The sequence below is a fragment of the Cynocephalus volans genome, chromosome 10 (assembly GCF_027409185.1).
Source record: "Cynocephalus volans isolate mCynVol1 chromosome 10, mCynVol1.pri, whole genome shotgun sequence".
Taxonomy (NCBI): Eukaryota; Metazoa; Chordata; class Mammalia; order Dermoptera; family Cynocephalidae; genus Cynocephalus; species Cynocephalus volans.
In genome coordinates, this window is record NC_084469.1 from 94,245,474 (window position 1) to 94,265,974 (window position 20,501).

The window sequence follows — 20,501 nt, forward strand, 5'->3', positions numbered from 1 at the left end:
AGTGCGCATGGAAGTGGTGTGGTGGGATCGAGTCACAGAGCAGAAAGCCAGGCCAGATGCCCAGTGCCGCCTCATTCCAGCTGAGCCAAGTTGGTGTTTTCTTTGAACAGTTTCCTTGAAGTATGACGTACATACCGTAACATTCACCTGTTTTACGTGTGAAATCCGGTGGATTTCAGTATGCTTACAAAAGCGTGCAACCAACAGCACAATCCCATTTTAGAACATTTCCGTCACCCCCGAAAAAAACCTTGTACTCTGGTGACCTGTAATCCGTCATTTCTGTGGGTTTGAGTAAAAGGTTTTTAATAGGGGCAGTGCCACCTCCTGGGCCTCATCTAGTCTGAGCTGAGGGTGACGTGAGTCCCAGCATTGAACATAACCTTTCGTTGCTGTTGAGCTGCTTGATGTGTGTACATGAGGTCTCAGGAGCTGACCACACACAGGAGAGGACTTGGAGGATGGAGGGGGCTAGGGATGGACCGGGGTGGGAGGCCCAGCTTGGCAGAACTGGATGAGGCTGAGTCTGATTTCTGTCCTGTTCCAGCGGTCAGTGTGCCTGTCCCTGCACCAGTCCCGCACCACCTTTAATCGCTGGAATTATGATAGGTCTGGAGGTCTGGGTGTGCAAAGCGTCCGGCTTTGTGCTTCTTCAGGGTCGCAGTAGGTGTTCTTGACTGCAGAGGGCTTTGAGCCCGTCCATGACAAGTCAGTAAAAACAAGGACAATACCCTAAGTTGTTTCAAAAGTGAAAATGGATTCCATAGAACTTCTCTTCACTTGTGGACTGACTTTCCTGCTTTTGGGTGTTAAAATGTCTTTTCCTTTTGAAGTGATAGTGATCGTGGACAGTGACTTTGTTACAGTGACTTTGTTATTCTCGTAAGAGGGGTAAAGTAATTGGTGAGCCCTCCACTGCCCCCCCCGCCCCCGTTAGTTGTAAACATTTGAATGCTTGGAATCTCCACTTTAGACCTATCACTGAAACATCCTGTGCACAGAAGGTTCTGTTGGTCTGAACTGCAGCAGAGCCCCCCAAGACCAGAGGCTTACTGGGCTTCCCTCGTGAATGGGGTGGGCCATCCCTCTGGTGGTGGCGGGCTCCTGGGCTTGTGGCCTGCCAGCAGCATTCAGCTCAGCAGCCTGTGTGTGGCAGAGCGTGTAGGCAGTGACATGTCTGGCACATCTAGAGCCACACAGGAAGTACCTCTGGAAAATGCCAAACGTCCAAGTCAGTGGTCTTTGAGCAGGATCGCACCCCAGAATCAGCTGTGGAGCTTTGTGAAAGTGCAGATCTTCTGGTCTCACCGCAGATTCTGGCTGGCTTTGTCTAGGGAGAAGAAGAGGGCCCCAGGGAATTCTGCTGTGCAGCCAAGGCTGAGATGGGCAGCTTTCTTATAGCCCCAAGGAGTTCAGGGTAAAGGAAGCAAGTCCTGTGTTAAATTACGCAGCAGTTACACAGGTGGGGAACCCTGCGTCAGTGTCAGGTGCTTCATTTGCTCTGTAGAGAAGTGTGAGTTTTGTGTGGATCTGGGTGAGACCTGTGAGAAATTAAATCACCCTGTGTCTCTAGTTTCCTTTTTTTTTTTTCTCTTTTAAGTGTCAGGGTATGTAGCCATTTACACTGTCTACCTTAAAATATTTCTAATTTATGTTTTTAATGTAATCTTCTGGGTGTAGATCATGTCCCTGTACCCTGACCAATTCATTTCTACCCCCTTCTTGTAAAAAGGGGAGTAAATTTTCTGCTTTTCTGTCAGCAATGCTGCATGGAAATAAAAGATTGATATCCTTGCCCTTTTCTTACATTTCTTATTTTAACTTCATATAACTGTCTGAGGTAAATATTTAAGCACTTCCAAGTGAGTATGGATGTTTTTTCCAGGTGGTCAGTATTTTTCAGTTCTCTCCCTTCCCGCCTGCCTTGAGCCTCTCACCATCTCGTGGCTGCTCTCAGGTGGTCTGTCCACTAGGGTCGTCCTGCAAGGCCCGCTGCTCTCATTTGCTCTCAGGTGCAGAGTGACCGAGGTCACTGAGCTCTTTATTCTGCCTTCATCCCTGAAGGACTTTTTCTCTGGATGTCTTCTGAGCCTACATGTTTTCCTCTTGGGTTTTGAAGTTGCCCTTCTCTGTCTTCTGGCCTCAGTTGGTCCAACGACATCAGCCACCACTTGGAGCCTAAAGTGCCATCTTTCTCCGGCTGCTTTCAAACTTTCTCCTTATTTTTGATTTTCAGCATTTGAACTGTGATGTGTTTAGTTGTGGAGTTCTTTGTACGTATCCTGATTGGAGGGTTGCTGAGCTTCTTGAACCTGTAGATTTATGTCTTTCACCAAGTTTGGGAAATTTTCCGCCATTATTTTTCAAATATTTTCTCTTTCCCATTTCTTTCTCTCCCGGGACTCCAGTCATATGTGAGTCACACCTTTGGATGTTGTCCCACAGGTCCCCAAGGCTCTGTTCATCTCCTTTTCAGACTTTCTTCTCTCGTTCAGACTGAGTGATTTCTGCTATTCTGCCTTCAAATTCACTGACTCTCTTGTCTTCTCCAATTTGCTGTTAAGCCCATCCAGTGAGTGTTCTAATTTCAGGTATTATTTTTCAATCTTAGCATTTCCATATTGTTACTTTATGTAGCTTTTATTTCTCTGCTGAGGTTTCCTGTCTTTTTGTTAATCATGAGCATGTTTTCTTTTCAGTCCTAGAGAGCAGGGCTTTTGTTGCTGAATTGAAATCCTTGTCTGTTCCAACATCTGGGTTTTCTCTGGGCTGGTCTTTTTTGGCCATCTTTTCTCCTGAGTAGAGGGTGTTTTCCTGTTTCTTGTTTTGGTTAATTTTAGGTTGTATCCTGGACGTTGGTAATGATGCATTGTAGACTCTGGATGAGCATTGTGTGGGAGTGGTGCGGTGGTATCTGTTCATCAGGCAGTTTGCTTGACTGGGCTGGAGCTCCTAGTTTGCTCCCTTGCAGTGGACAGGAAGTAGCTGATGTGTATTTCCTTCAGCTTCAGCTGGGCTGTTGAAGCATGCCCCACACCTATCTTGTTCTGGGGTCAGCAAGAGATTTGGGCTGAGTTCACCTGCAGAGTGTGGGTGCCACCTACAGTCTCTCCTTTGGGAAGTATGTCCTTGCCTCCCAGCACTGTGCTCACCCCACACTCTGTTGCCTCTTCTTCCAGCCAGTTGGATGGTAGGTTTTCCATTTTATCTCTGGCTGCTCTGGGTGGGGCTCAAGAAAAGCCATGACAAACAGACGCTTACCAAGGACTGTTGCTTTTGCTTGTGCTTCATTGCCCCCTGATAACTGTTTTTGGAAAACGTCTGCAGAGGGCTTGGTCCGAGAGGAGCTACTGACATGTCAACAGGCTTGAGCACCTTCAGGCCCTCCCAAGAGCCGATAGGGAGTCCCAGAGTTGTGATTTGCTCTAGGGTCCCTGGACTACCTAGAAAACAGACAGGTGCAGATCTGCCACATTGTGTTTATTCCTTCGTCCGTTGCTGGACATTGGGTGGTCTCTATTTTGAGCTCTTATGACTAGCACTGCTATGAGTGTTCATGTACTGGTTTTTATTTGAACGCCTATTCTCAGTATTCTTGGGCGTACACCTCAGAGCAGAATTGCTGGGTCATGTGGTTACGACTCCTGTGTTTAACCTTGGGAGGAGGCTCCAGCCCATCTTCCACAGCAGCTACACCATTTTATATCCTGCCCACTGTGTGCAAGTTTCCAATTACTTCAACACTTGATTGTCTTTTTGTTCTCTCCCTGTTAAATCATTAACAGTCACGATCCATTGAGGTGCTGGAAAGGCTCATCTTTGCGCCATAGACAGGAACTGAGGATCTTAGAGCAGTATTTAGTAATTTGAAGCGCATTGGAAGAATACAATGATGCTTGTTCATTGCTCTGAGTCTTGATCATAAAATCTTCACCAAAATGTGCTGTGGTCAAGAGGGCACCTGAGTAGCTGTGACTCCTCTCCCCGGGCGTCTGGGCTGGTGGTGGCTGAGGGTCTCAGGCCGGGCCGGGTGTGGTCCTGGGTGACACCAGTGGTACATGGTGATGGGGCCATCCTGCAGAGCAGCACCTGGAGGGTGCGAGGTCAACGTCAGGGGCTGGGGACAAGCATTGATGGGCATGCTTGCTGACCTGGACAGTGCAGAAGGAGGAGCATCGAACCTGCCGTCAGGGGTGGCGGGATGGGTTCCAGTGGTTGTAGCTCTTGGTCCTATTGTCAGATCATGGAGGGGGCTCCTGTGCTTTGTGGGGTGCTGGGCAAGTGGGGGCCAAGGCAAGCTGGCCTCACAGGTGTGGGACCTCACGTTGTCTGCTAGAGGCACCCCCAGCCCCTCAGTGTCCACTGTTCTCCTCATGGGAGATTTGGGTTCTCTTTGGGGCTGATGTGGCAACGTGGTTGCTTGTCTCTCGCAATGTGATGGAGCCTTGTGCCTGCCACTCCCTGCGGGGACGTCCGCTTATCACTGTGGACCTCATGCGTCAGCCTGCTTGGGTCAAAACTGTCCTCAGTGGTGTTTTAGTAGACATGCTGAATGAGTGAATGAGCCCAAGAGAATGGAAAATGTTCGTCCACACGAAAACCTGCACACAAATATTCATGGTAGCTTGAGTCACGGCTGCCAAAGGTGGAGAAGGTCAGCCTGTGCGCCCACTGATGAATGGATGAATAAGTGCAGCACATACACGCATACTGGAATATCTTGCAGCCATCTCCACATCTGGTTCCAGAATATTCTCATCAGCCCACATAGAAACTGTACCTTCCCCATCTCTCTTTCTACCCCCTGGTAATCATTAATCTACTTCCTTTCTCCGTGGATTGGCCTGTTCTGGATATTTCGTGTAAATGCAGTCGCAAACTATATGGCCTTTTGCGCCTGGCTGTATTCTGGAACAGTTATTCTTAAATGTTTTAGCTAGACATTTGTAATTCTGTTTCTCTTGTAGGCAAAATACATCTCTCAGTGCATTGATGAAATCAAGCAAGAGCTGAAGCAGGATAATATAGCAGTGAAAGCCAACGCAGTCTGCAAGCTGACCTATGTGAGTACTTCCTAGTGGCTAGGCATGCCCCGGCGCCCTCAGGCTTCTTGTGTACTCCATGTCTGATGTCTGTCCCTGCGCTCTCTATCCATCCTTCTGTCTGTCTCCCTGTCCGTCTGTCTATATGCCCGTCAGACATCCGTCCATGCTTTCTGCTGTCAGGTGGCCATGCAGGGCTGACTCAGACTTGTGGGAGAGGTGTGCTGTGACTGTGTCCACTACATGGCTGGCGTGGGCAGTGGTGGGACACGGGACATGGTGGTGGCCTGGCAGGAACGCTGCCTCTCCCTTGCAGTCCCAGCTCTTAGCACAGGCTGGACCAGGATGCCTGGTGGGTGGAGCTTGACCTCTGAACCTTCCTGGGGCAAGTTCTCTGCTAGGCAGAGTTCCCCACCCTTCTGGCCTGTTTCCTTGTTGGGAATAGGGAGACAGAGGGCTTGTCCTGGGGGGGGGGGTCCCTGGTGCTGGCATTTGTCTCATTAGACCTGTTAGGAGGAGCTGATTCACCTGTTGTTGGTAGGGGAATTTTAACCAGTACAAGTAAATGCTAGATTTTCAGTTGCAGGATATTTGTTCTCTTTCAGCGTTTGTTATTAACCTGTCTCTGTAGGGTTTTTTTGGTGGCTGGCCGGTACAGGGATGGAACCTAGGCCTTGGTGTTATCAGCACCACGTTCCAACCAGCTGAGCTAACTGGCCAGCCCAGTCCTGTAGTTTTTAAATGTAAGAGTCATTTGTCAGAAGAAACAAGGCCCTGGTGTACGTGTTAGATGAAGTTTGAGTGTTAGGACTGTGAACAGTTAGTTCTTCCATGAGCTGGGAGGGAATATTTGAGGTTGTGGCTGAATGCCTTTGTCTCCGCTGTGGCTTGAGAATAGGAGTCACAGTGTCTTCCTCCTCAACAGCTACAAATGCTGGGATATGACATCAGTTGGGCTGCCTTCAACATCATAGAGGTGATGAGCGCCTCTAAGTTCACATTCAAGGTGAGTGTCGGGTAAGGGGCGGCACTGCGGAGAGTCCAACCCTCATGAGCCCGGTGCCCCCTGTCCCCAAACCGGCCCCTTCGCTGGGTTTCAGATGGCGAATTTATGTCCAGGATGATTTACTTTTTTTTTTTTTTTTTTTTTTATTAAATCCTCTTTTTCAAACCTCTTTCTGAAAATCATTATTGAAAAGTCAGGAAAATGTGGGAATTACGCAGCGAGGTGAGGTGGGTGGGGAGACCACATGATCACGTCCCTCAGAGAAACTGTCGGCAACTGTGGCAATAATTAATATTATTCCCACTAAAGTTTATTTTTATGTAATTGATATTATCTTATTAAAAGCCTTTCTATATTTCAATATTCATTAACTGAAATTTGAGTTACAAAAAAAGCAAAAGAAACCCCAAAAGACCAAAATACCTAAAACCGCTAATGACCTGTCCCAGTATTTCCCAGGCTTTCTCCACGCAAACGCCACCTTCATGGTTTTGTCAAATTATGTAATACTGTGTCCATAATATTTTTCTTTCAATTTGAACTAATATCAATAAAGTGATGGGTTTGTAGGACTGATTCTGTATTTTAAATTTTATAAATTACAAGGAATTTGTAACTCTTCAAAAGAACAAATCCAGCACTAACCTTTGCACCCAGAGGCCCCACTTGTCTGTCCTCTTGCACCACTGCTTCCTGGACACGTTCTCAGCATTTTTCTTTCACATCGTGATGATCCTGCTTGTGAACAGCTTTGTCGTTTTTTTTTTTTTTTTTTTTTTTTTTTTTTTTTTTTTTTTTTTTTTTTTTTTTTTTTTTTTTTTCGTGACCGGCACTCAGCCAGTGAGTGCACTGGTCGGTCCTATATAGGATCCGAACCCGCGGCGGGAGCGTCGCCGCGCTGCCAGCGCAGCACTCTACCAAGTGCGCCACGGGCTCGGCCCTTGTGAACAGCTTTGGACATTGCTTTCTTCTCAGTATCATAACACGAGCATGTGCCCCATGTCAGCCAATTTTCTGAAAGTAGTTTTCACACCTGTGGGATTTTCCTGGGTTGGATGACAGCTTTTCTTCATGTCTGACCTGCGGGACAGTGGCTGGCTGTGCTGCCGTTCTGTGGGATCTCACATCTGGTCCTGTCCGGGCTGCTGCAGCCCTGAGCTCCTGTCTGCGGATCGTTGCCATGGTTGGCTCAGCTTGCTTTGGCAGACGTGGTCGTCCTGCCTACAAGTCAGTCTCTGGGAAGAGGTGAAATCCCAAATCCCATCTTCACCAGAATTGGGGTGGCTCCCTCTGCACGTGTATTTAGATCATTGTGTGCATCTGGGACACTTCACCCTGGCAGAGAGAGGTCTGAGCCAACATAAAACCAGCATCAGGACTCGCCAAATGGGCTCATAAAAGCAGTTCCCAGCTGCCTGCAAGTTAGTGGAAATGCAGAATGTTAGTACCAGGACTTGATGGTTTGGGCAGACTTTAAAAGGGCATTAAGTTTTAAAAATCACATGCTCCCAGCTTTGAGGGGATTTCCTTGTTTTGGAGTTTTGAAGAAATTCAGCTTGGTTCTCAGATGGCTTCCTGGTGCCCTGGCCAGCTAAGGGACCTGCCGCCCACCTGTGTGCCCAGGTGTACAGGCTGCAGGAAGCTGCTGCCGGGGCCTGGGGCCATTTGGTACAGATGCTCCGGAGCAGGGCTGGGAGGAGGGCTGGGGGCTTCCCGGCGGGGCCTGGGCCATGTCCCGGCTCCAATGCCTGTCTGTTGACTCCACAGCGCATTGGCTACCTTGCTGCTTCCCAGTGCTTCCACGAAGGCACCGACGTGATCATGCTGACGACAAACCAGATCCGCAAGGTAGGCTGCCCTGTGAACCCGCAGGCCCCACTGCCCCCTGCAGTGCTGTCCCCCGCTGCTCGATTGTCTGTCTCCACCCTGGCTGTCCTGCCATTTACTTGTGGTGAGCAGGATGTGCTGGGATCCCTTTTTCTATTTGGTTGTTTTGGTGGTTGGCTGGGATGGAGAACCTATGACCTTGGTGTTACAAAGCTGCACTCTACCTAACTGAGCTAACTGGCCAGCCTCTTAGACCCCCTGACCCCAAAGGTCAACTGACCTCGGGTGCCCACAGCCCCCAGGAGGGTCCCACATGGCCGCTGTGCTTTCTCAGCAGACACAAGGAGATGCGCACGGTCTGTTCTGGCGGGTTTGGGATGCTGGAGAGCTGCTGAGCACCTTTGTTCTCATTTTCGCGACAAGGTGCAGGTGTTCAGTCACACATAAACTTTTTTCCATTTTGAAATGGTCTTTGAAGACCGTTGAGTAATTGCTTTCCTCCATGGCCTCAGCACTTGGGGCATCTTTTGTGTCCTGCCTCATTAGGGAGCAGTCAGGGGTGTAGGAGAGCCAGAGGCCCACCTGCTAAACGGACAGCCAACCCCTTTCCAGCTCAGACCACACGTCAGGGCCACAGCCCCGTGCTCGCCGATGGCCGGGTGCAAGGGCTGGACCCCATGAGGTGCCCTTGCCACTGCAGGGTGATGGGGTTTGGGGCTCCCAGGGCATGCCATGGGGCTGGCTGTATGGGTACTGTTTGGGGCACCTGGCACAGGACGAGGGGTAGCCAAGCCACTGGCTGTGCTGTGCCTCCAGTGCTGGGAGGCCCCTCATGGCGTGACTTGGGGAAGGTGGACACAAGCAAGGTCACGGAGCTGGGTGTTTCGCCTGGGTCGCAGGTGGCAACCAGTGTAGCTGCCATGGGGCTGCAAGCGGCACAGTCGGCCCCGTGCTGCTGGTCGGGTGCCACACAGGAGGGGTCTGGTGGGGCAGGAGGGAAGTGGGTTGCCCAGACAGAAGCTGGAGGCCCAGCAGGGAAGAGGAAGCTGATAGGGCTCTTACCTGGATGTCAGCCTCTGTCTAGACGTGGCCAGGGCTCAGGCCCAGCTTTGGGTCTTGTGCTGGCTGTTTTGGCATAGCCCTGTCTCCCACCCGCCCCTCACTACAGACATAGATCTGTCCCTGCATCACCAGGAAATGTATTTGAGGTGTGGGTTAGGTCCCGTGTGCTGGGGATGACTGCAGCCCAAGGCACCCTTATGAATGGAGCCCACTCTGGTGCCTCAGCTCTGCTAAAAAGATGGGGTGGCCACAGCTGCCTCCCACTGCCGCTCCCACCTCTGCCTGTTCCAGCCCCACCTCCCCATCAGCATTCCACTCTGTGCATGTGAGACCTGACAGGAGCATGTCCCCAGACGTTAGGAGTCCCCGTGACATCTAAAACATAACCCCCGTGAAAGACCTTCTGGGGTGGGGGACTGCGTGAGTCAGTCCATGTCAGGCCGGTGACTTTCTGAAACTCGACAAGCCCTTCTTTCTACAATGTCTTCTAGCAGCTTCCACAGCGTTTCTGCTGCTCTTCCTACAGCATTTTTTTTGGCGGCTGGCTGGTCTGGGGATCCAAACCCTTGACCTTGGTGTTATCAGCACCTCAGCACCACCCTGTCCCCAGTGAGCTAACCAGCTGGCCCTCTGCTGCTTTTCTTCAGCCTTTTGGTAAAGGTCCCGAGGGCTGTGCTAAGGGCTCTAGTGCTGTTGTACCTCCTGGCCAGGGCTTGCATGTTTATCACCGCAGTCTAGAAGGCAGCTCTTTAAATGCCTCTTAGTGTGTCTGTGTGTGTACATATGGTTTGGGGAGGTTCCTTAAGAAACCCTCCCAGGAGCAAGGCTGTGACGTCAGAGGAGCATGTTGCTGAGTGTGGCATTGAGCAGCATGTGCCTTGGGGTTTGGTGGGAGCTGTAGGAATCCAGAGCTGCCAGGGCATCTGCGGCAGTGGTCAGCTCCTCCTCTTGTGTCGTGGGCTGCTTTTCCTGTTCACTAGAAAGATGAGTGACCCTCAGGCCAAAGCTTCTCTGAGCCTGTGGGAGGGACCCCGGTGTAAGCAGAGTCTCCCAGGGTTGTGTCCTGCAGAGCTTCCTGCCCACCCTGTGCTTTTGCACAGTGGGGCAAGCTCCGTGCTGTCCCTAAGCCCATGGTTGGTGGCAGCGTGGCCATGATCACATCCCTGGGACACTGGTCTGTGCTTAGAGCCAGGGCCACTGTCACCCGGGGCTTGCGGGGTTCTGCACATGAGCGTCTCTGTCCCGGAGGAACTGTGAAACTGGGTTCTCCCCTTGTCCTGGGGACAGACAGGCTTGTCCTAGCTCCCTTCTCGGTGATGGTGTGGAATTGGCTCTAAGCTGTCCCTCCTTGTCCAAGTTAGCTCCAGAACCCCTGCAGCGGGGAGGCAGGCATAGCTGCACCCGCGTGGCACCGCCTCCCGCTGAGCCCTCCTCCCCTCCCTTTCCAGGACCTGAGCAGCCCCAGCCAGTACGACACTGGAGTTGCACTGACTGGTCTGTCCTGTTTTGTTACCCCAGATCTTGCCAGAGACTTGGCAAATGACATCATGACACTGGTGAGTTTGCGAATGTGCCGCGACCCTTCACTGTCGCTCCATGGATGGGGCCTGGAGAGCTGAGGTTAAAGCGTCACGCCAAGGGAACTTGGCTGCGGAACTGGGCGGGGGTCACTGGTGCGTGGCCTGGATGAGATGGGGACCGAGTTACTGTCACCCCCTCCGTGACCTGGTGGGGCCTGGCCTTGGACCACTTCTGTTCCTGTGTTTCTGAGTTCACCTTTGAAATCATCTTTCCGGGAGGAGGAAGGTGGGATGGCCCTGGCAGGTCCAGCCTGGCTGAGGACGTGTGCCCCGAGGCCACCCGTTTTCTGCCTGAGGTGCAGATGGGGCGGCAGTTGTCCCAGCAGCAGTGAGCTTCTTTGTGATCCTCTCTCCTTCTCTGTGCTCGCACCCTTTGCTTTTCCCCTGACCACAGTTTGACCTCTTGTGGCTGCGAAGTTAGTCATAAAGGCAGACACCCCAGGCTAGTCCCAATCTCAGAGGTGTCGTAGGTGATGTTCTAAAACACAGAAGTCCTCTAGAAATTGTAGTCCTTGGACTGTGTGCCCAGGTGAATCTGCAGCCCATTAGGAGGACCTTTTTGTGCTTTCATTTAAAAAACAGCAACACGTCAGCTGGAAAGGTGGCTGGATTCCTCCCTGGGGGATTCTGTCCTTGTGTGATTAGCCTGCTTGCCATGAAGATGTTTAGTTCTTGGCTGGTAGTCTCAAAGATTGTTGGTACCACCTGCCCAGCATCTAGATCAGGGGTCAGCAAACTTGGGCCCCGGAGGCACACCAGTGCTGCCTGTTGTAAACCAGACTTTATGGGCACACGGCTCCGCCCTTGCCCTAAGTGTTGTCCATGGAGGCCACAGCGGTACAGCGCGGAGCCACATGATCATGACGGAGACGTCCAGCCCACAAAGCCAAAGACACTGTCTGCAAAGCCTTTAGACTGTGCCAGCCCCTTTAGACTGAAGCAGTTGGGAGCCTGCAGCGGGTTATGATTTACACACTATGGACATCAGGCTAGTCAAGGTGGGGTGGGGTGGTTGAGGCCCCAGCAAGGGGAGTCTGGAACGCCACTTGTGTCCCGCTCTTGGACAGGCCTGGCAGCCTGCAGAGCCCAAGGCTACACATGCTGGGTCTACAGGCTCTGTTCCAGGCAGACTAGGTTTCCCTACCTGATCTTCCCTCCAGGGCCTCCCTGTGCCCCTCCGAGGACTCTAAGACCACCAGAGCAGGAGGGGGTGGGCCTCAGCCTCTGGAGGGCAGGCCGGTCCATGCCACAGGGAGTAGGTTTCCATTCTGCCCAAGATGCCGCTCTCTGGGCCCTAGGGTGGGCGGGCAATGCACAGGGTACAGGGTGCAGGCCACAGCCCAAAGGCCGGGAGCTGGAGGGGCTGGAGGGAGGGTTTCCTCCTGGTGTAGGAGATGAGATGTGGGGGTGGGGATGGGGGGTGGGGTGGGCTGCGGGTGGGGCCAGGAGCACAGAAGAGCTGGTGCAGGCTGGTGGCCGTTCTCTCCGCAGATGTCACACACGAAGCCTTACATCAGGAAGAAGGCTGTGCTGATCATGTACAAGGTGTTCCTGAAGTACCCCGAGTCACTGCGTCCCGCCTTTCCCCGGCTCAAAGAGAAGCTGGAGGACCCCGACCCCGGTGTGTGCACTTGAGTTTCAACTCTGGGGCAGCTCAGCCAGCACTCGGGGAAGGTGGTGGGTGTTGAGGAAGGAAGGAGGTGGGGAGGGCCGGACCGGGGCAGCCACGGCTGCAGCAGACTGAGCGAGGTGACCCTGGCGTGGAATGTGGGAGGCTGTGGGTTCCTCTGTGGCCTGGAGGGACAGTAAGATCCCGTGCAGGAAACTAACAGTAGGGACAAGAAGAGCCCTAGTGGTGAGGCCAACAGTGTCCCCAAGCTAGAGATGGGGTGGGGAACAGGCTAGACGATGTGCCTGCCTCCCCTGCCCAGGACTAGTGCTGCCAGGGAGAACTCCCTGGGTACAGGGGATGTTCTGGACCACACCTTCCTGTACAGGAGCTACCTCCAGCCTCATGTGGCTGTGGAGCATTTGTAGTGTGGCGACTGTGAAGGCCACTGACATAAGCTGAAGTTGAACAACCACTGTGGCCCTGGCACCGCACCGGCAGCATGGCCCGAGACCACATGTGTCTGTAGAGACCAAAGCTGCCAAGAAGAATCCTAAGGTTTCTGACGTAGTCATGGCGGGAAGGCTCAGACACTGAGGACTCCTGCACCCGCCCACCGGGCTGAGGCTGGGCCCGTTTTTGTGGCTGAAATCCCAGCCCTGTTCTCTTCCCTGACCTGGTGGAAGGACATGGGGTTGGGGCCATCTTCTGGGGCTGTGCTGAGCATGGGATGACCTCCCCTGTGCTCGCTCCTGGCAGTTATGCCATCTAGTGGTGTGGCCTTGGTACCCTGCCTTCTCAGAGCACCTATGGGCAGGCTGCTTGTGCCCTTGCCCCAGGAGATCAGCCTGTGGACTCGTGTCCCTGTGACACAAGGAGGGGACAGAGCCAGGGCACTTCTGGGAGCTGCCGCAGCCCACAGACCCTCCTCTTTGGTCATGAAGACTGGGAGGGTGGAAGGCACATGATTATCGAAAGCACTTTACAGGATTTCTGTCATACCACAGCCCTTCCACCCAATCCAGCCCTTTCCCCGTCTCATACATGAGCTGAATTTACACTGTTAGAAGCTGACTTGGGGGGTGGTTTTTTCCCAAATTGCCTTTTTTTTTTAATTAAAGTTTTTAAAAGTTCTTTTCATTTTATTTTATCTATTTATTTATTTATTTATTGTCTTTTTCGTGACCTGGGTACTCAGCCAGTGAGCACACCGGCCATTCCTATATAGGATCCGAACCTGCGGTGGGAGCGTCACTGCACTCCCAGCACCGTACTCTCCCGAGTGCGCCACGGGGTCGGCCCAAGTTTTCATTTTAAAGTAACGTCAGATTTACAAAAAGTTGAAAAATAGTACAAATAATTCCCACATGCCCTCCCCTGGCTTTCCCAAATTTTCTGTCTTATGTAACAGAAGTGAAATCATTAAGACCAGGCAGTGGACATTGACATGGCCAAGCACTGACTTTACTCCCATTGGCCAGTCACCCAGGCACAGTTCGTGCCCTGGACAGCATCTGGGCCCTCACCCCCCGCTCTTAGCACAGACCCCCCCCAGGTGAAAGAGCACAGCCCCCAACAGGTGCCATCCACCCTTCTGACCCACTTCACCCACTGGCTGCAGATTTGAAGATCCCCACGGCCCCCTCAGTTCAGTAATTTGTTGAAACACCTATGAGAACTCAGAGAAGCACTTGCTCATGATGGTGGTTTTATTGTGAAGGACACAGCTCAGGAGCCGCTACACGCAGGGACCACAGGGCGTAGTCTGGGGTTCTAACACAGGCTTCCATTGGTGCCTGGTAGGGCCAGGGTCATCACCCCCAGCACACCCTACGGTCACCTGCCAGGAGGCCCCAGCTTCAGGGTCCTGGTCCTTATGGGGCTTTGTACACAGGGTACAGTGATGGGATTCCTGGCTGTGGGGTTGAACCTTGGGCTGATATCATGGGCTCAAAGCTCCCCACCCTCTGATCATCCCAGGGGCAGTCTTCCTGATGACCAAGTCCCTGTCATGAACTCAACCGTGATCCTGGGGCTCATGGATGACAGGTGTTCCTCTCGCTGGGACAGGATGAAGACCAGGCAGTTTTCATTAAACAGCACAGTTGTTCCACCCACGGCCCTTTGCTGGTCTGGGGAATTTCCCTGTCAAGGGTCTGGACCTTTTTTGACCTGAGTCCCTCATTGTCTGTCTGTTATGCCTGGGGTATAACATATATTGTAGGATGTCCTCAGCCGGGCATTCTCCCATGATTGGACTGAGTTCTGCATGTTGGGCAGGATCCTCCAAGCCATGGTGCTGTGTCCTGCTCGGCCCCGTGCGGGGTGGCCTGCGGTGTCCACGTTAACCTGGGCCGTAGGCTCAGTGGTACCTGCCAGGCTGCCCTGGGGGCACATTGAGCCTTTCCCTTAGTAATTGATAAGTGCCTCGTGGGGAGCTGTGTTGAGCCTTGTAGATAGCCTGCTTTTCCCTGCCAGTTTGTGTCTGTGGATGACCCTTCCATGAAACCATGCAGCCCTGGGGTGTGCCGGATGGTGCTTTTCTGTTTCTGTCCTTGTTTGTTCATTTGTCTGTCAGGACTCTGTGCAAGAAGAATCCTCTGTTCTTCCCCATGCACACAGTTACTCCCCTGTTTGTTTACATCAGGGCAGATTCTATGGCTCATGATCCATGTGTTTTACTCCCATTTTTGCTGATGGCTCTTGGACCCCTTGTGTGGGTTCCTCTGCCCACCTGGCATCCCCCTTATTTTTCCAGCTCCTTGCTTTCTGGCCCCACACAACGTGAGATTCACATCCACCTTCTCTGCTCAGGCCCTGGGGTCTCTGTTGCTCCAAGCAGCCCTGGTTCTTTTGTGGGGAATGGTGTGTAGAAGCCAAGCTCTGCACACCAGGGGTGCTCCAGGCGCTGGGGCGTTGGCGCTGCTCAGCCTGTTCAGCACGCAGAGCTGGGGATCTTGTGCGTGCCTCCACCAGGACCTCCGCATACCTGTGCCCACACACCTGCACACCTGAGCCCACACACCTGTGTGCACTGCTGTGTCTGTGAGCTGTGTGTGTCAGCAGCCATGAGCTCGCTCCCACACCTGCAATTCCAGTCCAACCCCAGGACCCCTTATGATGGGGACATGCCCCTTATTGGTGGGGAATCCCTCCCTTTTTGATGGGGATGTTTCCTCTTATTGATGGAGATGCCCCCCTTGTTGATGGGGACATGCCGCACTTATTGATGGGGACGTCCCTCCCTTGAGAGGATGGCCCCACTTATTAATGAGGATGCCCCCCCTTGTTAATGTTGACCGCCCTCTTATTGATGGGGATGCCCCCATTATTGATGGGGACACCTCTCCTTATTTATGGAGACACCCCTCATATTGATGGGGATGCCCCTCATCCACAGGGGTTCAGTCAGCAGCCGTGAATGTCATCTGCGAACTGGCCAGGCGCAACCCCAAGAACTATCTGTCCCTGGCCCCGCTGTTCTTCAAGCTGATGACATCCTCAACCAACAACTGGGTCCTCATCAAGATCATCAAACTGGCAAGTACTGCTTGGGATGGGGTCCCTGCAGGCTGGCAGCCCTGGAGGGTGTGGTGTCCCTGTCCACACAGTCACAACAAAGGCCACATCCAGCTGCTACCTGCTGTGAGTGATGTGGCTCCGCTTGTCCCGTAGTTTGGTGCTCTGACGCCTTTGGAGCCGAGGCTGGGCAAGAAGCTGATCGAGCCTCTCACCAACCTGATCCACAGGTAGGCACCTGGCCCCTGCTGCCGCCTGCTGGGGGTAGGGAAGGGAGTTACCTGGAGTGGGGCCTCACAGGATCCTGAATGCGGTCATCACAGAAAAAGCACGCACAGCCCTGTTGAGGTTGCTCCCATCACCGAGCTGTGCCTTGTGGCATCGTTCTCTCTTCTGGGACCCCAGGGCCTGGGGTTTACCCTGTTAAGTGACTTTCTGAAAGAGCAATGGCGGAAGGAAACAGAAGGACAGCAGTTAGCTAGTGAGATGGGCCTGGGTGTTGTAGGCAAAGCACGGCCCTCTGTTGCCTTGTGGCCTGGGTGGCCTTAACTGGGCCTGTCACTGGCCACCTACCAACTGTTCTAGGAGCTTCCAAACTACTTAGGGTGCCTACAGTGTGGGGGTCACACTCGGGTTTCCTGGTGCTCATGACAGGTGCTGCAGGCAGTCCTCCTCCTGGGGCCTCACACGGAGGCGTCGTGGACGCGGGAGGAGCCAGGAGCCAGGGTCTGCATCCGATCTAGGCTCCTGTGCTGAGCCTGGGGCCTGGGTCAGATCTCTGCTATCTCCTGAGATGTAGTTCTTTAGATCATAGATGGTTCTTTAGGTCATAGATGGTTCAGACATTGAAAATTAGATAAACCTCTGGTCTGGGCTTGGGACATTTTTGGTTTTAAACAAACAGCAAACACTGAGTTGACAGTGTGGTTGTGGTTCTCAGAGAGGATGAAAAAGCAGCTGTGGGTTTCTGAGACCTGGAGATGAGCCGGCTCTGACAGGCCTGCTCTCCTGGACGCCCAGCCCGCGCGCCGCCACCTCTGGGGCTTGCCAATTGGGGGTCTACAGTGTCACCCTGTGAGAAAATAAGAGTGGACTCCTCTGGTTCCTGCCACCTTGCTCCGGCCCTTTGCAGGGTCTGTCCTAGTCGTCGTTTGATCCCTGCTGCTGGCCTTGGGGCTGTGGATGCCACACCTTCTGCCCATCTGTGCACGGCCATGTGCAGCTGCCCCTCGGGCTCTCCCTGTTGGAGTAGAACCACATGGTGGTGGTGTGGGCTGCTGGACTCTTCTCCATGCTGCCAGAGACGCTAAGGGAATTCGGGTTTTTTTCGTGGGTATCACAAAGTTGAGAGGTTAGGGGAAGAGGGTCCTGTGGCAGGAGCTTTTTGGGCCCGGCTGTCTTTGGTTATTAGAGGGGGATGCTTTTGTCCCTTGCACAGAATCTAATGATGCTAGTGGGAGTGTGGTTGGCTGTACTGTACTGACGTGGGGGTGGAGGTGCCAGGTGCTGAGACACCGTGGGGCAGTCCAGAGACGCAGTAGGAGGCTCAGGCTTCTTCCTTTGCAGAGGAGCCAGGACCATGCCCCAGCCCCAGCCCCACCCAGGGAGGGCGAGTGGCGCCATCGGGCCGTGGAGGGGCAGCTGCCATCCTCCTCCTGCTGGCTGTTCTCTGGGAGGCCACCTAGGCCAAGCCTCCGGCAGAGCACTGTCACCGTGGGTCTGAGAGACTTACGGGCCTGGGTCTTCACACCATTTCCCTGTTTTTGTCTCTGCAGCACGTCTGCCATGTCCCTTCTCTACGAATGTGTGAACACCGTGATCGCAGGTGAGAGCCGGCACTTGCCCTGCTCTGGAAGGGCAGCCAGCGGTCGTTAGCAGGGAGACCTTTGGGGTTTCAGAGGGGGGATAAGAGGGTGCCAAGCCTGGTGTCCTCGAGCGCCACCCTGCAGGGCAGAGGGGAAGGCTGGGTGTTGGGGCCTGCACAGCTGTGGGCCTCTGCCGCTCCCACGGAACTGCACTTTGCTGAGCCATTAAACACGCCTGAGCTGCCATGTCAGCTCGCCCACAGATGCGTAGGTGTCAGCATCCACAGCAAGAGGTTTCATGAGGCCAAAACCCATGTGCCTCACACCCAGCGGCATCCGCAGGGCCTGCTGTCCACTCCAGCTGATCTCAGAGGGTCTCTTCAGGACAGCTTGTTCAGTTCGGGGTCCAGCAAGGGCCACGCAGTGCGTTTGCTGCTGTGTTTCCTTACTGTTGATAAATCAGAGGGGCCTTCGCCCCTCGGTTGCACCGTCTGTCTATTAGAGAAATGGAATCGTTGCTCCTGGACGGGGCTGGCCATCTTCTGGCCCCACATGTTTCTTGTGGACTGCCTGTTAGAGCCGGGCTGGATGAGGTTCTGTTTCTGGCCCTGCCTGTCCCTGCCCAGAGCTGTTAGGAAGCCCCAGGCTGGGGGCGGCTGGGGTGATTGCACGTGCATGTGGGACATACACCTCACACCTGGAGTGGCCCACGTTCTACAGAACTTTCCCTGGACAGGGATGCCCGTTGCTCTTGGGGCTGGGATCTCCCTCTCAGCCTGGGGGGTTGAATTTGGCCTTCCTGACCCTGGGACCTGGGCTGAGGGTGGCAGGAGGAGGACAGCCAGGCCTGGAGTTACAGACAGCAAGTTGGGGTCCCAGGACCACTCTAGGCACAGTGATCCACTGGGGGGCTCCTGGGACTCAGCGTGGTCATCCTTTTGGCTGTGGCTTATTACAGCAAAAGGACCGGAGCAGAGTTGGCTCAGGGAAAAGGCGTGTGGGGTGGACTGGGTTGGGGGAGCCCAGACATGGCTTCCAGAATTCTCCCCCAAGGGAGTTGCACTGGACACGCTCTATCCCCAGTAATGGGCCGTGATGACGTGTGTGAGGTGTCATCCCAGGGAAGCGTATGGAGTCCCAGTACCCTGGGGGTCTTCTGGGAGGGATCATGCAGTCCTCTCTGCCTGGCAGGTGCAAGATTTCAGACTCCAGAGGGAAGGCGGGTTGAACTTAAACCATACTGCATGGGCAGTGTAGGCCCAGGAGCCTCTCCTGCCAGTGAGGGTGGGGCCCCGAGGTCCAGGTTCCTCATGCTACCTGGAGTCAGCTGCGTGGCCGTCTTTCTGAGGAGGCAGCCTTGGGCCTGCGGGGCCAGCCCTGTTCTGCTCAGATGCCATTTGGGCCGAGCACAGTGGCACTGTCATCTTGTGTCCCTCCCACTGGGCAAGGGATAGGTGCTCATAGACATGAGTGGCCATCGGGGGATGGTGCTGGGTGGGCGTGACGCAGGCGTGGCGGGACTCATAGGCTGTCTGTTGCAGTGCTCATCTCCCTGTCCTCCGGCATGCCCAACCACAGTGCCAGCATCCAGGTACGTGCGTGTCAGCCAGCCCCAACCCCAGGCTCGGGATATGGAGGTGGGGGTGGGGGTGTGGCCTGCACGGTCACTGAGCCCTCAGGACCAGCTGTGCTTCCCTCCCTGTGCTCGTGGGCTGTCCCTCCCCAGGGATGTGCCCTGTCTGTGAGCTTTGCACCTGGCCCCACTGGGTGTCTGCACGGCATGGGTGGAGCTGAGGCAGCGAGGGGTAATGGCTGCTCGCCTGCAGCCACCCTGGTGTGTCTCTGGATCCTTTTTGTAGACAGTAGGGTTTGTAGACAGCTGTTCTCTGTCCCTTGGGTTAACCACCCCCCAGTTGCCACGCTGTTTTCTGTGACCTTTGTAAAATGTGCAGACACCCTGTAGCTCAGGCCTCAGGAGCTCCTAACTGGCCTCGCCTAGAGACCACGGGATGGTCACCTCCTTTGCTTTTCCAGTTTTTGGTTCAGTGATATTTTAATTACAAAAGAAATGTGCAAAGTGAGTCCCCAAATCCCATTCCCCCGCCAGGGGGCACCCCGTGTGGTTGGACGTATGCCTGCCCCGCGTATGTTCCCACACAGAGTGTCTGGTGCAGGTCCACGCTGTTGGGCTCTGCTGCCCCTCATGCCAGGCTGTGCCCCCATGAAGTGGGGCTCTGCCATGTCCACAGACAGTCCAACCCCCAGTGCGCTGCTTGGGCCCTGCTAGCTCCTCTCTCGTGCTTCTGGGCTGCGGGACATGTCCGATCCCTGGGCCTGAGAGCAGGTGGGGGTGGCCATGGAGGGGACATAGGGCAGGCCCAGGGTCAGCTGACGTCACCCTTGGCTTTAAAAGTGACCAGCATTGTGTTTGCTATTTACAGCTTTGTGTTCAGAAACTAAGGATATTAATAGAAGACTCCGATCAAAACTGTAAGTTGCTCCCCTCCCTGCAGGCTCTCTTGTCTCCGTGTCTTAAGCCTTTGTGCAGTTAGGGCTGTCTTCAGCTTCAGAGAAAGGTGGCCACAGCATGACCAGCACTGGGCCTCTTCCTCCCTCGACATGGTGTTGGCAGGCTGACAGCTTGGCTCAGAACAAGCCTCTGTGCACACCCTTTGGCTCCCTCATGCCCATTGCCCTCATCCACGCGTGGAGGCAGCCTTCTGGTCCAGGCCAGGAGCTCCCCAGGAGGATCCTGTGCTGAGTCGCGTGCACGTGCACACGGGGAGGTGGGGCCTAGCTGAGGATGCATGAACAGGTGGGCATGGCTGTGGGTTAGAGAACCCTCTTTTGCTGGGGCCGTTGCTTGTGGCCCCTGGTTTGGAGGATCATGTGTTCACCTTGGACTCTCCGTCCTCTGCAAGCTGGGTTTGGTGTAGTTAGGGTGGGGAGGTGGGTCAGTGAGCACCAGGACCTGTGAGGCCCACACAGGCCTGCCGGCAGCTGATGGGCTGTTAACCATCACTGCCATACTCTAGTGGTAGCTACTGAGAT

At 54.0% G+C, this 20,501-nt stretch overlaps 1 protein-coding gene across 2 annotated transcripts in view; it reads left to right on the plus strand.

Annotated features, from left to right (window-relative positions):
- The window catches only part of AP3D1 (adaptor related protein complex 3 subunit delta 1), a 46,063-nt gene that overhangs the window by 8,321 nt on the left and 17,241 nt on the right, over window positions 1-20,501 (plus strand). For both annotated transcript variants that reach the window (XM_063110471.1, XM_063110470.1), the window contains exons 2-11: window positions 4,968-5,063; window positions 5,968-6,048; window positions 7,816-7,896; window positions 10,386-10,493; window positions 12,009-12,138; window positions 15,527-15,666; window positions 15,802-15,875; window positions 17,421-17,470; window positions 18,992-19,041; window positions 19,892-19,940. In XM_063110471.1, the coding sequence (XP_062966541.1) occupies window positions 4,968-5,063; window positions 5,968-6,048; window positions 7,816-7,896; window positions 10,386-10,493; window positions 12,009-12,138; window positions 15,527-15,666; window positions 15,802-15,875; window positions 17,421-17,470; window positions 18,992-19,041; window positions 19,892-19,940 (859 nt within the window). The remainder of the gene's footprint in view (window positions 1-4,967; window positions 5,064-5,967; window positions 6,049-7,815; window positions 7,897-10,385; window positions 10,494-12,008; window positions 12,139-15,526; window positions 15,667-15,801; window positions 15,876-17,420; window positions 17,471-18,991; window positions 19,042-19,891; window positions 19,941-20,501) is intronic.